The sequence below is a fragment of the Enhydra lutris genome, unplaced genomic scaffold (genome assembly GCF_002288905.1).
Source record: "Enhydra lutris kenyoni isolate GAN:26980312 unplaced genomic scaffold, ASM228890v2 scaffoldscaffold56, whole genome shotgun sequence".
In the NCBI taxonomy this organism is placed as follows: domain Eukaryota; kingdom Metazoa; phylum Chordata; class Mammalia; order Carnivora; family Mustelidae; genus Enhydra; species Enhydra lutris.
This window is the reverse complement of record NW_019154140.1, coordinates 8704970-8720517: the sequence shown is the minus strand read 5'-3', so window position 1 is coordinate 8720517 and position 15548 is coordinate 8704970. Positions and strand designations below refer to the sequence as shown.

General features: G+C 40.1%; 1 protein-coding gene across 4 annotated transcripts in view; it reads left to right on the top strand.

The window, feature by feature from the left end:
* Positions 1–15548, top strand: part of LOC111157973 (LIM domain and actin binding 1) — a 58692-nt gene that overhangs the window by 24682 nt on the left and 18462 nt on the right. For 2 of the 4 annotated variants that reach the window (XM_022519743.1, XM_022519741.1), the window contains exons 4-5: positions 12149–12233; positions 12888–13036. In XM_022519743.1, coding sequence (XP_022375451.1) covers positions 12149–12233; positions 12888–13036 — 234 coding nt within the window. Of the gene's footprint in view, positions 1–12145; positions 12234–12887; positions 13037–15548 lie in introns of all 4 variants that reach the window. The other 2 variants (XM_022519740.1, XM_022519742.1) reach the window with 1 other exon arrangement.

The following is a 15548-nucleotide window of genomic DNA, read 5'->3' as shown; positions in this document are numbered from 1 at the left end:
GAGAGAGAGAGAGGGAGAGAGAGCAAGCACAGGCAGACAGAATGGCAGGCAGAGGCAGAGGGAGAAGCAGGCTCCCTGATGAGCAAGGAGCCCGATGTGGGACTCTATCCCAGGACGCTGGGATCATGACCCGAGCCGAAGGCAGCCGCCTAACCAACTGAGCCACCCAGGCGTCCCAGGTAGCTTGATTGTTAATGGTATAGGAAGATGGGGCCGTGGAGGGAGAGTGTCTAAGATTGACCTGGGCTTTCTTAGGTGCCCTTTAAAACTTCCTGATTAAATAGTCATTTGTCACTTAATGGACTTCTTTTTTTTTTTTTTTAAAGATTTTATTTATTTATTTGTCAGAGAGAGAGAGAGGGAGAGAGAGCAAACACAGGCAGACAGAATGGCAGGCAGAGGCAGAGGGAGAAGCAGGCTCCCCGATGAGCAAGGAGCCCGATGCGGGACTCGATCTCAGGACGCCGGGATCATGACCCGAGCCGAAGGCAGCCGCTCAACCAACTGAGCCACCCAGGCGTCCCACTTAATGGACTTCTTAATAAAAGAGAGCTGCCCTTGGTTTTATAGCTGTTTCTAAATAAGCATCCTTATCCATGTTAGACCCATGGGTAGTTTGCTTTAAAAAGTATTGTCTAATATTTTCAAAAAATGTTTAAAAAGAAGTTTTGTCTACTTTAGCCTAAGGAATAACTCATTAGTTTGAAATTATATTATGGTTATTGTTAACATAATTTCAGCTTTAATATGGATAAGGCTTTAATCGGTAAGTTACATAATTGGCTCTTTGGAAGGAAGCTCTGAGAAATATGGTAGGGACCCTAGAAGTCTCTTTAGGAGTAAGAGTCTGCAAGAAAGAATGTATACCTCAAATGAGTACCTCCATGAGACAAGTAAATACGGTAGGTACAAATTGTGTGAATCTTTGGTTCCGTAATTAAATTTTAGAGAACTGGACTGAATCTCAACTAACTAGCTGGGCAGGGTCAGGGAACACATAGATAATGGAAATAATGTTCTAATGTTGTGTCCTCCTAAATCTTTTTCTCAGTTATTTACAGGAGACAAAGTTAATTGGCTTGAGTTCCACTTTTCTTAGTCTCTCTTACTCCCTTTTGCCTGAGATGGTTCTCTTCTTGTCCACTTTTCTTCCTGATCTCTGCCCTCCTGTTTTTTTCTCTCTCCTTATGAAATCTCATCTCATTCCATGACTCCAAGAGGTGAATCCCCAAACTAGATTCTAATCCTCAGTTCTTAACCCAAGCCTCATATTTCTGGTTGCCTGCCAAATCAACAGCTCTCCTTGAATGAATATCCCTTAAGCAGTCACATTCAAGAAGGCTAAAAAAGAATCCATTGTCTTTCCAAAAAAACCTGCTTTACCCCGGTGTTCCTTCATGCATTACCATGCACCATATCTCTTTGTCCTTAAAACTTGAAATCAGTTCTCCCTTCTGCCTGTCTCCTCTTCCCAATCAGTTACTTACTAAGCCATCTAAATAAGCCTACCCTTGGGGTGCCTGGGTGGCTCAGTCAGTTGGGCATCTGCCTTCAGTTCGGGTCCTGGGATCGAATCCCCACATTAGGCTCCCCACTCAGGGAGTCTGCTTCCCCCTTTTTCCCCCACTTATGTTCTCTTTGTCTCTCAAATAAATAAATAAAACCATTAGGTAAATAAATCCATAAATAAGGCTACCCTCCACACATCTCTCAAATATGGGCCATTCTATCTGGTATCATAGTATTGCTATGACCTTCCCTATCAGCTTCTTCTCTTTCTTTCCATGCATCCTCTACACTCTTGCTATTTATTTTTCTAAATAGATTTGTACATTACTTTACTCCCTCAATCAGAAACTTTTGATGACCCGGGGTACCACCCAGGCAGTCGGTTAAGTGCATCTGATTCTTGATTTCTGTTTGGGTTATGATCTCAGGATCATGAGATCGAGCCCCATGTAGGGTTCCACACTCAGTGCAGAGTCTGCATAAGATCCTCTCTCCCTCTGCCCCTCCCACTCATTCTCTCTCTCTCTCTCAAATACATAAATAAATAAACCTTTTTAAAAATCTGAATACTCAAAATTAACCCATATTCAATATTTAGGTCTTCCACAGTCTGAGCTTAACCTATCTTTCAGTCTCAGAGCCAGTCTTACACTTAAACCCTGGATCACTCCTCGCTCTCTAAATCAGTCATGCCTAGCCCCCATTACTGCCTTCTGAAATCTTTCTCCTCAAGGTCAGTCAAAACTGGGAGACCTTGGGGCATCTGGGTGGCTCAGTGGGTTAAAGCCTCTGCCTTCGGCTCAGGTCATAATCCCAGAGTCCTGGGATGGAGCCCCGAATCGAAGCCTGCTTCCTCCTCTCTGTCTGCTTCTCTGCCTACTTGTGATCTCTGTCAAATAAATAAATAAAATCTTAAAAAAAAACAAAAACAAAAACAAAAACAACAAAAAACTGGGAGACTTACCTTGGTTTCTCTCAGATAAATTAGCCCTTCTATACCTATAGAATTTTCTTTTTACTTCTGTTTGGGCATTTATATCATGCTTTCCTTAATAATCATATGTAAATTTGTATACTCCTGGGGCACCTGGGTGGCTCAGTCAGTTAAGCGTCTGACTTGTTTTCAGCTCAGGTCATGATCTCAGGGTGGTGGGATTGAGCCCCCTATTGACCTCTGCACTGAGGTGGGAGAGGGGTTCTACTTGTCCCTCCCACCCTGCTCTTCCTTCCCTCCACTACCTCTCCTCTATCTCTAAAAAATAAAATCTTCTTGGGGCGCCTGGGTGGCTCAGTGGGTTAAGGCCTCTGCCTTCAGCTCAGGTCATGATCCCAGGGTCCTGGGATTGAGCCTCACATTGGGCTCTCTGCTCAGCAGGGAGCCTGCTTCTCCCCCTCCCCTCTCTCTGCCTGCCTGTCTGCCTACTTGTGATTTCTGTCTGTCAAATAAATAAAAATAAAAATATAAAAAAATAATAAAGTAAAATAAAATATAAAAAAAAAAAAATCTTCTTTAAAAATTTGTATACTTCCAAAGTCTGTAATTTCTTTCAAAAAAGTAATGATGTTTTTCTTCCCCAATGGTTACTACAATGACTTAGCTCTCAGTGCTTACTTAATAAAAGGAAGAAACAAAGCTTAGAGTTCAGACAGCTTATAAGTAGTAAGAACTGATTAAGTGTTCTTCCTTACTTATTCTCTACTTTTAGTGAATGGATACATCATTCAGGTCAGATAGTTTAGTTGAATGTGATGGCTCTAATTCCTAAGAGCAAATGAGCAGTGGGTGGATTAATAATAACCTACCATCATTACTAGGAAGAAGAACCCCCCCCCCAAGCCCAGTGGCTTATACTGAGGTGGTCTAGCAATTCTAACTTCATGTATATGTTGATCTGGATTTTAGATAGCTGAGATAACTATTCTGGACATCCTTTTATGAAAAAGATATCTGATTAAGTAGCCATAATCAACATTTGGGTATCCTCATGTTGAGATTTGAATCCATAATCTTTAGAAACCAGGATGTGGGGGTACCTGGGTGGCTCAGTGGGTTAAAGCCTCTGCCTTCAGCTCAGGTCATGATCCCAGAGTCCTGGGATTGAGCCCCGCCTCGGGCTCTCTGCTCAGCGGGGAGCCTGCTTCCTCCTCTCTCTCTCTGCCTGTGTCTCTGCCTACTTGTGATCCCTGTCAAATAAATAAATAAAATCTTAAAAAAAAAAAAAAAAGAAAGAAACCAGGATGTGGTTATTAAAAAAAAAATTAAGTACCTCTTCTTCTATGCTCTGGAATGACCAGGAGCACGTAAGGAGCATGTGACAGGCTCATTCAGTATCACTTCTTTCTGTTTGGTTCCTAATATATTTGGTTCACACAATCCTTGGATAGGAAAGACCAAATATTTGGTCTTTTTCTGCCTTCATCACCTATTTAAATTATTATCTTCTGCTTTGGTCAAGATCGAACCACTTAGGTGTAATGCAAGAAAATAAGACTAGACCGTGAATATCTGTTGATACTTTCATACAGATGTGGAATACTTCTTCTTCCATGAAATATTTCCATTTTCTAGGAGAGAAGTTTGATAAAGGAAAAAAGGAGAGGAGAGGAGAGAGTACCTCCTCACCAAAAATCACTATTCCTAAAACACATAATCTCACTCATTTGCTCATTCTTTGGAGACTAACCATGGATGGGAAGTCACAATGAGGAAATAATGATGTTTGTCCATAAGTGAAAAGAATTAAAATATTTAGACATTTTTTCTTTCTCCTTTTCCCCCCATCATTCATGATATATTTTAATGCTACCAGTTAGTCATATTTTCATTGTGTTAACTTGTCTTACACTACAAAGGCAAAACAGTACATTCAGCTAAAATAGAAGTATCTAAAATAAAAATGGAAGTTTCCCTTGTCCCAGCCCCCTTTTCACTTGTTTGCTACTTTTTTCACTTTGGAGTCCTAAGCCCTTAAACTTCCCTTAGAATTTCTGTTCCTCGGGGCACCTGGGTGGCTTAGGGGGTTGGGCCTCTGCCTTCTGGGCTCAGGTCATGATCTCAGAGTCCTGGGATCAAGCTCGGCAGGGAGCTTGCTTCCCACCCCCCCACTTGCCTCTCTGCCTACTTGTGATCTCTCTCTCTATCAAATAAATAAATAAATCTTAAAAAAAAAAGAATTTCTGTTCTCTTATCACCAGGCTCATTGTATGAGTGGCTAGCACCAAAACACCAACAAAATCCGCACTTGTTGATATGAGAGTAAAACCATCCTTCTTCAAACAGTCCAAAATTTTTGTGATTTTCTTCATGTAATTTCCTGGAAGTGACATTTGGTATTTGGTGTAGTTTTCTGTAACTCATACAGAACAGTGTGTACATGCTGGTGTCCTGGAGTAAGCCCTTGAGAAAGGCAACCAAGCTGAAGTCTGATCTCTGTTCATTAGATATTTTGTCCATAGCCAACCAATCTGTAATCTCCATCAAGGAAACAATTTTTATTTCCCTTCTTGAAGAATGGGTAGGTGTCTGTAGGGAATCTACATTGTTGTAAAATTATCCATGACATTTTATTTTCTCCTTTCTTGATTAACAACTACATGTGTTCTCTTACCCACTTAATGTTATCTTAGTAACATTTTTCTTCTGTGTCTTTAATGGCTTAGGTAAATTATTTGAAATTATATTCCAAGGGGCGCCTGGGTGGCCCAGTGGGTTAAGCCCTCTGCCTTCGGCTCGGGTCATGGTCCCAGGGTCCTGGGATCGAGCCCCGCATTGGGCTCCCTGCTAGGCGGGGAGCCTGCTTCCCTTCCTCTCTCTCTGCCTGTCTCTCTGCCTACTTGTGATCTCTGTCAAGTAAATAAATAAAATCTTAAAAAAAAAAAAAGAAATTATATTCCAAGAAGAATAAAATTCTGAGGATGTTCATAATTGCTATTAATTGCATACTTTTAAGCCATAATTTTCAGATGGACTTAAGGAGGAAAGGGACTTGAATAACTGTCAGTATCACTGTAGGGTGTTTCTTTTGAGAGAAAGCGTGAGCACAAGCAAGGGTGGAGAGTGGGGAGGGGCAGAGGGAAAAGCAGACTCCCTGCTGAGCAGGGAGCCCTAGGTGTGCTCCATACCAGGACTCCGAGATCACGACCTAAACCAAAGTCAGATGCTCAACAAACTGAACCACCCAGGCACCCCTAATATAGTCATCTTAATGTAGGAGGAGAGTATATCTTTAGTTTGCTTATCAGCATATCATAAATCTTATATTGACCCAAAATTAGACCTCCAACAGATACATTGCTAGAGCTTTAAATATGGATACAGTAACTGGTTTTGTTAAATAAACATAAGAATTATCTTTGTTTTTTTCTATCAATGCCGTCTTTCTCATATGTCCTACTAAAAGTAATTTTTTTTTGCTGATTTATTATATTCATCCATGATTTATAAACTACTTCTATAATTTCAAAATGTAAGTTCACTGTTCTCAGTGTTATTTTGACTGGCCTCTCTCTAGCAGATCATTTCTGGTAAAGATGCCATACCAGTGTAAATTAAATTTTATTTACCCTTAATTAGTAACTGAGTAATTCTTTCATCTTTCGTGGTAAGGTAGTAATGGGTCTGGGTATAGAGATGCTGATCACGCAATTCTGATATTTCTCACTGTTGCTCTAAGTGGCTGTTCTTGATATACCAGCTGGAGACCAGTCATCTCTTTTCTGTTTACTTTCTTTTTATTTATTTATTTATTTGTCAGAGAGAGAGAGAGAAAAAGCAGGTAGAGGTGGAGAGAGAAGCAGGCTCCCTCAAGCAAGGAGCCTGATGCGGGACTCGATCCCAGAACCCTCGGATCATGACCTGAGCCTAAGGCAGCAGCTTAACCAACTGAGCCACCCAGGCATCCCTTCTGTTTACTTTCAAGCCAACACTAACAGGTTTTTAGCCGGTTTCATTACAATAAAACATTTTGAAAAGTTAACAACAACAAAAATATTGAAAAGAAATGTCAAAGGGGCACCTGGGTGGCTCAGTCAGTTAAGCCTCTGTATTTGGTTCAGGTCATGATCTCTGGGTTTTGGGATTGAGCCCCACCTCGGGCTTCTGCTTCTCTCACTCTCTCTCTACCTCTGCCTCTTCCCACCGCTCATTCTCTCTCTCTATCTCTCTCATAAATAAAATCTAGAAAGAAAGAAAGGGGAAGAAAATGAAAGGAGGAAAGGAAAGAAAAGAAAAATAGAAAGATAGAAAGAAGAAAGAAAAAGAATGTCAGAGGACTGGAATGTTCTGTAAGCAAAATTGGCTCCATGAAGTTTGGAATGGTCAGAAAGACTTCACTTAACCCCTCAAATATGACCTCCTTTATCTTTGTGGAATCAGACTCACTCCTAGATTAGACAATATAGGTATGTATATCCAGATGAATATTTTAGTCATTTCCTCTAGTCTTCTAACTCATCAATGAGTTACAATGAGTGAAAAATCCCTATTAATATCTTTGACATAAATCCTAAAACTGTACAGGACTGTAAGGTTATTTAATCCAGCTCACTGCTCTCAGGATATTAAAATTCCAAATTTGCAGATGGAAACAGCAATCAGAGACATTAACTGACATGCCCAATGTGATTGGCTAATTAATATCAGAACAAGGACTGAAATTGTTTAATAACCTGTCTCTACCATGTAACAGTGTCTTCATTAATATTGTAATAACTGTTTATTAAGTAAAAACAATTGGCTATGAGCTCCCTTAACTGAAATCTAAGGAAATCAGCAAAAATTTAAAACATATCAACAATTGTATTCTCAAAGACTTTAACTCTCTATCTTCCCGCTTCCCACATTTTGCAGTCTTATAACTGAATTCAAAGCATCAGGGTAATGAAGAGAATACATACGTTGGAATGTAAGAGATTTGTACTAAAGTTCTTGAGTCAGAAACTTAACTGTCCTCCTTCCCCTGCCACACACAGTAAACCAGAAAGGAGGAAAAAAAGCCAAGTAACCCTGGAAAAGCCAGTAACCTTCACCAGGAAAAAAGAATAGAACAGCTGTGTACAATGATATCCTATCATTGCATAAGTAGTTTTCAATGGTTTTCATCCCTGTGTGCTCACTGTTTCCTGTGCTTTATCTTATGTTTGGTCTTTTTTATATAACCTTTCTGTGTATTTTCCTAGTTCATGTGATTATCCTTTTATGGCAAGGTAGTATTTCATTAGAGTTTAATCATGCCCCAGTAATTAGATATTTTTCTAGTCTAATTAAAAAAATTTAAAGCATCTTGGCGGAAACATTTTGTTTTTAGCTTTTTGGGAGGAGGGCAATATTACTGAAGTGATGTTCTCATGATCAAAAGCCGTAATTCATTAAACGTTCTTTTTGGGGCACCTGGGTGGCTCAGTTGGTTAAGTGTCTGCCTTCAGCTCAGGTCATGATCTCGGGGTCCCTGGATTGGCCAGGGTTGGGCTCCCTGCTCAGCGGGGAGTCTGCTTCTCCTTCTGCCTCTGCCCTTCCCCCTGCTTATGCTCTCCCTCTCTCTCCCAAGTGAATGGACAAAAAAATCTTAAAGAAGAAAAAAGTTCTTATATATTTTCAGCTGGTTCTCAAAAATTACACTACTTTATAACACTACTAGTGCAATCTAAGGACATATTTAATTCTCCAGCACCTTGTCAGCATTTGGTTTTTATCATTTTTATCTATTTGTATTAATAAATATTGAAGTAGTGCCCCTCCTTTCTTTTTTTTTTTTTAAGATTTTATTTATTTGAGAGAGAGAGAGAGAGAGCACAAGTAGAGGAAGGGGTAGAGGAAGAGGGGGAATCAGACTCCCTGTTGAGCAGGGAGCCCAGACCTGGTGACCCAGGCCCATCCAGGGACCCTGGGATCGTGACCTGAGCTGAAGGCAGACACTTAACCAGCTGAGCCACCCAGGCACCCCTTCCTTTCTTTTCTTTTTTTCCTAACTTTAAGAGTAACGTATAATTTTTGTAGAATGCTTAGAAATACAGAAAATATAGAGAAATCCTACAACCTGGATATAAAGAGCTCCTTCTTTATGTATTATTTTACTTAAAAGAGCTCCATTTTTTTCTGTTTTCTTCTACCTGAAGAAGGAAATGTTTGTCTCTCAGTACTTTGAGAAATTAAGGCTAGGTTTTATCTACACGCTATGCACAGTTCAACAAAGTCCCATTTTCCCTAAAAGTCACCCTCTACCCTTGACCTTGGAGGGATGAGAATCTGAAAGAAGGTCAAAGTTGAAAGTTTGAAGGAAGTGGCTGAGAGAAGTATAAGGAAAATTAAAGTGTTAAGAATCAATTTTTAGGGAGCCCGAGTGGCTCAGTTGATTGAGCTACTGCCTTCGGCTCAGGTCATGATCCTGGAGTCCCCCTCATGCTCTCTCTCTCTCTCTCATTCTCTCTCAGATAAATAAATAAATTCTTAAAAAAAAAAAAAAAAAGAATCAACTTTTAGACAGAATTTTTCCTAAAAATTAGGGGGACAGGAAATCCTGCTTTTTACTTGATATTTAGGACCTCACTTACTTTATTCCCTTAAGAAAATTTTTCCAGAGGACTGCCTGAATGGCTCAGTTGGTTAACAGACTGCCTTTGGCTCAGGTCATGATCTCAGGGTCCTGGGATCCGAGTCCCACATCGGGCTCCCTGCTGTCCCTCTCCCTGTGGCCCTCCACCCCCACCTCTACCCCTGCCCGTTCCTGCTGTCTCTCTCTCAAATAAATAAATAAAATCTTAAAAAGAGAGAGAAGACAGTTTTCCAGAGGAAAGAAATTCTACAGACTACTGGCTAAAAGCCCTAAGCTCTTTTTCTTTTATTGGTATGTGTTGATGCATTTGGTTTATGGATTCTGAGAGTAATTTCAAGGGGCCGTCCCACTAATGAGAGTTACTACAGTCAGCTGACAGGAAGGAGGACTTATGGGGTGGGGTGAGGCCAAGCCTTAGGAAATTCCAGAAAGTCTTGAAGTATCTTGTCTTTTCTCTCTTCTCTTAACAGGCTCCCTCAGGCATCTGAGTAAACAGGGCTGAAACGTGATAAAAATGTGTTACAGAAGAGTATTTCAGTATCAGAATTGCTGCTTTTTTTTTTTTTTCTTTTTGTGTTCTTCTACTTCCTTGAGAAATATTAGAGGAAACTCCTCCTTCTTCCTGTACCTCAGATTACCACTTGTAAAATGAGAATCACAAAATTCATTGTAAATGCACTGGAGTTCTTGTTATTCTTAATATTTGAGTGATTTGGAGGTGAACCAGTTTTGAAAGAAATGTTTAGTGCTTCATCTGGGATCTCATTAAAAGCTTTCCCGTCTCAGCGCTGTGTTCTTCCTCAGAACCAGTGTCAGTATAACTTTGATTTCCAGAGACATTTCTATTTTCCTTTAAGACCAAATGGCTTTTCACATTCACTTTTTCAGTACTTGGAAGAAAAAAATTAGGAGTACTAATACCCTCATGTACCAGAAGGCTTTAAAAAAGGAAAAAGCTCTTAACTTTATTTAACCTGAAGGTTTAAATTGAAAGCTAGCAAAGATGGAAAATTTTATGCATCTAAAACCAAAGGAAGCCTCTGCCCTGGCAAGGCATATGTTCTGGTTCTAAATGGGCTTGTTCCTAGTAACGCCAGTGCAGGGACTCTGCATGCAACAGAGGGCTTTGACTATGAATACAGACAGAAAACTGAGCTATCTGCAGGTTGTGACACATAGCACATAGTCTTGGAATTGTACTTGAACTTTACCTTTGACAGAATGTAAATATTTGAAATACTGTTTCATTATTAAGGATGCAGAACCCAGTCTCCTTTGGTTTAAAAAAAAAAAAAAAAAAGCGTATTTCCAGGTGTTCTTCCTTTTTTGAGTCCAGAAAATTTTAATTTTGATAGTAATCATCTCACAGTGAAGCAGCATGGAATAATTCTTTGGAATTTCCTTTACTTTAATTGTCTGCAAATGAAAAATACCTTGAAAATTTAAAAATGTGGATGGGGAGGGCGTCCTGCCAAATTTATCTTTTCATTTTGGCTGATGATCTTCATTTCTAGATGGGGGGCTGCTCCCAGAGCAAGAGTATGTTGTGTTGTATGAGTCAAGTTCATGTGGTTGATGTGGGTGCAGCTGACGCAAGTGTGATGGGGCAAGGTTAGAGCTGCTACAGCTTCTTTTATTTCTTATCATGAAAAATGTAATTAGCAAAGCTAACTGGAGACAAATTATATGAAATGTATATCGAATTTGCAAGGAAGTGTTGTCATTGGTCAGGGGAGGACTTGAAAAAGTTCAGTCTTACACTTGACTGTTGAGTTGATTAGTCCATTGAACTTAAACGTGTAATAACTATTTACTAATGTTGTGTTCAGAAGGGTACTGCTTTACTCTTCTGTCCTACCGGATTTCAGATATCCTTCCCACTTCAAGTTATCTGGAAGTAAATTGAGATTTGAATGATAGGATCTGGTTGAAGGCTGTCATTGCAAGCTGAATAAACATGACATATTCTCTGTGTACTATTGTCTGGGAACATTCTGTGACACTAAATGGCCTTCTTTTAAGTTACTTTTCCAGTCTTAAAAATTACAATTTGTAACTTTAACTAGAGATCTAACCTAGATATGAGGGAGATAAACTCCCAAAATAATTTATAAAAAAATCTGTACCATCTACATTTCTATTTAAAAAACAAAAACACGGTCCCTGCCCTCCTAGGCTTCCAGTCCAGTGGAGGGACACACAATAAGCATTGTAGTGGAAGTGTGACCAGGTACCTTGGAAACAGAGGAAGGACTACTTAGATTTATATAGGAGAGGTAAGGTGGACTTCGCTGTTGCTCAGCCTCCACTGAGTCTTGAAAGAACAAAGAGAAGGATAAAAGGGGAGTGGGGGAAGGGAACTCATTTACAAGCTCAGAGACCTCCCAGCAGTTTGCTTCTGCTGGCGGGTAAAGGGTGAGGAAGGGAATACTCAGGGGAGGTAGGGACTACATGTAGAACTGGTCTTCTGTGACATACTAAGCACTTTAGATTTAGTTCAAGGAATGATTACAGGAATTTTTAAAGCATATTGAACAAGAGAGTAATATACCGTTATATTGGGGGATAATTACATGATGTGGGATAATGGCAGCATCATAGAGACTTGCTTGGAAGGTATAGAGGAACCAATTAGAAATGTAATACAGTAGTCCAGGGAAAAGATGAAGATGTGAACCAAAGCAGCAACAGCAGAGATAAAGTGGGAGGAGAAGGGAAACAAACAGCAAATACTGCCATCCAGACTTGACGATTTGGGTAGGCATCTGCGTGTCGTCTGGGACATGAGGATTCCCCTCCATGGCTGGTTAAAGTGCTTAGTTTTCTGGTGAAGCTGGTAAGGCAGTGATTATTACCACAGAGAATTATGTATATAGAGTTACTTATTTTTCCCTGGACACCGGTGAATATGTAGTACTTCGTATTTATAATGCTAAAAACACATTCTGTGGAATATAAAAACTAATACAAAATATAATCTCTTGTGGATTTTATTAATAAAGGAGATTTGTAGGCCTCTTTTTTCAACATTCATCAGGATATCCCACCTTCTCTGTAAAGCTTATGGCTGGGTTTTGTTTTCCAAGCAGGTTCTTCGGTCCCAGAGCCGTGGTACAGGTGGAAGGAAGATCTCTGAAAACAGCTTTTCTCTGGATGATTTGGAACTGGGCCCCGGTAAGCAGCGTTCCATGTGCGTGGGGTTCTCTAGGAAGTACTCATGAGTAGCAATACCTTTTTGGCCTTAAAGCCAATGCTTTTAGAGGAAGAGTGGCACAAATTAAAAGTAACTGTGTTTGTAACAGCCGAGGGGCCCCTTGTGGGATAACGAGGGAAGTACTGCTGACCATTTCGGCTCTGCGGTCATCTGGGACTCGAGGCTGCCATGATGGGCTGCAGTGTCCTGTCAAGATCCGTAATCCTGTATTACCACGGGTAACATAACACCTTGAGAGCATAATTATTATATTTGGAAGGCAGCCTTTACAGGCATTACACAAAAGAAGAAAAATAAATTAACAGGAAAATCATCAGGCTCCTGGTAAAGAAATGCAAATTAAAATGGCATTAAGATCTAGTTTTTTCCAATGTTAAATAAGCCAAGATGTTTAAATATATAATGCTCATTTATGGAAAGGGTTCTCCTTTTAATGTTGGGAAAGTGAGCAACTATTACCTAGTAAGTAATAGTTATATTCCCGATTTTCCTCTTTGTACCCTTCATAGAAGAAATGGATTACATCCAATTCCAATAGCCCCAAATTTAAAATCTTGAAACAATTCAAATCACATATTATCTTCTGATAGAGCACATTATTCGTGTGCTTCCAGGTCAGTCGTCATCTTCCACATTCAACGTAGAGAAAAGCGAGAGCAGGCGAAATCTGGACTTACCACGCCTGTCCGAAACCTCCATCAGGGATCGAATGGCCAAGTACCAGGCGGCTGTGTCCAAGCAGACCAGTTCCACCAGCTCCACAGTATGTGCTCCCCGTCATCCGTTCATTTCCTCCAGCCAGTGATCAATGAGCACAGAAACTAGACATGTCTCCCAGACCCCGACCAGAGAGCCCTGCTCAATCCCTGGTCCCGAGCCACTCTCCTTCCGTGTAAACCCTACCCTAGCTTCATTCAGAATCCTTATCATGTTCTAATCCTGACTGTGCTTCCCTAGGCCTCATTCCCACCCCACTCCTTCATTGGTGCTATTACCATCTAGTAATTTCATGGAGAGTTTTCCTGCCTGTTCTGCCTAATTTTGTTGTTGTTGCTAAAAAAGTAGTTGTCTGTTAGTTTTAACGAAACACTTGTTTTTGAGGAAAGGAGGAGAGAATATTAGCAAGAAATATAGGATATATGTGACTTTAATGTGGGATGGGGAGGTTTCTTACAGGTTTTATTGATTTAGGGGTCACGTGACATAAAATAACCACTTTTACATATAATTCAGTGATTTTTGGTATATTCACAAGATCATGCAGCTATCATCACTAATTCCAGAACATTTCCATCACCCCAAAAAGAAACCCTATACCTGTGCAGTTGCTCCCAGTTCCCCCGCCCCTCAGTCCTTCGCAACCACTAATCTGCTCTCTGTCTTTATGGATTTACCTATTCTGGACATTTTATATAAATGAATCATACAATATATGGCCTACTTAATCCTCACTTCTTATGATGTAATGATTTTCTAAGGAAATAGAACAGTGATTAGGTAAAGGGGAGGGAGAAGCAACAGGAAGATGACATGCTCTGTAAGCATAAAAATGTGGTATTCTAAACCGAGTGGAGGGTCTTTACGTTTTCAGTTTTCCTAGCCTTACCTGGCAGGCTGACACTACAGAACCCCTTAAGGAAAGATACCTGTTAAATGCCATTTATTCATACCTACACATTCATAAAAACCCTCTACATATGCATAGATATGTATCTCAAACATTTGTTCCTTCTGAGATTCAGATTACAAGCCACAAATCTCTTGGTGTCCTGTGTTTTTGGTTTTTTTTTTTTTTTTAAACAAATTTGGATGATAGTATTGAATTTTATTTGTTCCCAGGCAGACTGAAATGAGTACCTATTAGAAATCATAACTTGTATTCCAGAAATTGAGCCTTCTTTTCCTCACATTATTAATATTCCTTCTCCAATAGTACTTATTGGTAGACTGAATCTCTGGGCAATGAATAATTTCATACTGATTTTTCACTGTGGTTTTTTAAAGAAGAGATGATGTGTATAACTTGGTTGTAAAATGGAACACTTTTATTCACCGACAGCATGAAAGTGAGCAAAGTTAGACTTCTCTTAGAAGGAGGTCAGGAGATCGATCGAGCAAACAGGTGATCTCTGGAGCTTATTTCCCTCATCTCAAGATTTTGCTCCTTCTCTGTGCCCTCCTGCTATAAACATTCCAACCAGGTGACTCCCTAAGTGGAAAAACCTGTTCAGTGAGTTTTTTTTTTTTTAAGTCCTAATAAGGTTTCAGCGCTGCAGTTCTCCTGCTCTGTAAATTTTAAGAGTTGAAAAGTCTTTAAGAATTCTTGTTAAAAAGTACATTTTATCTCATCCCAAAAGAATTTCTCAGGCCCCTTACAGAGGATGGCTGTAACAAGGCGCACATTCCCTGGCATGATTCTGGAAGCAGGGCTTCAAGATGGAGTCAGGAATGAGTCCTTCAGCTGTCCTGTTGGGTTCTTCACCATTGGCTCCCAGCTACCCCTCATGAATGCTCCTCCGGAGGGAGCCTTGTCCCTTAGTCAGGGATCCCACATCTCAACCAGGTCCTGATTGAGGCCACTCACACTGGCCCTGTGGCCATACGTGGCTTGTTTTCTTGCCCTGCCTAAAGAATCTCGGAGAACAGAAAGGTACCAGACTTTCAGAAAGATAGCAAACTAAACGTAGGAAATGTCCATATTCATCTACCACTCTATTGATTTTGGATCTAGTAGGTAAAGTTAATTTTAATATTTTCCCCAAGTGTTCTTTGCAAGGAAAAGAAATGTGATTCTGCTTACTCCTTATGACTGTATTAATGCCTGCTTTTTTATGTTGAGGTTCTGTTCTGAGAAGTAGAATAAGGTATGTCTTTAATACAGCATATGAATTCTATGCCAAAAGAAGCATGTTTTTGAAAGTCTCGCCAAAAAAGGTTGTTATATGGTGTCATTAAATATAATTTCAGTTTTTATATGTGTGCATGATCCCTGTCTCTCTTTCCAGGCCGAGCATTTATATATATGGTCAGTATATTTTCTTAATTATTGGCACTTGGCATCTCCTTTCCCCTGCTCCAGAATGGTCTTTTCTGATAAAACTCACAAGCTTTGCATTCCCACAAGCTCTGCTGCTAGAGGAGTGAATCACAAGAACATTGTGTGTTGGGGCTGGTTTCTGTGTGTGTCTTTGTTGATATGTCTGTATTCTAATGAGCACCCAGTTTTAGACTAGTGTACAAATATTTAACTCTGAGGTGTGTGTCCACAAAGCCGC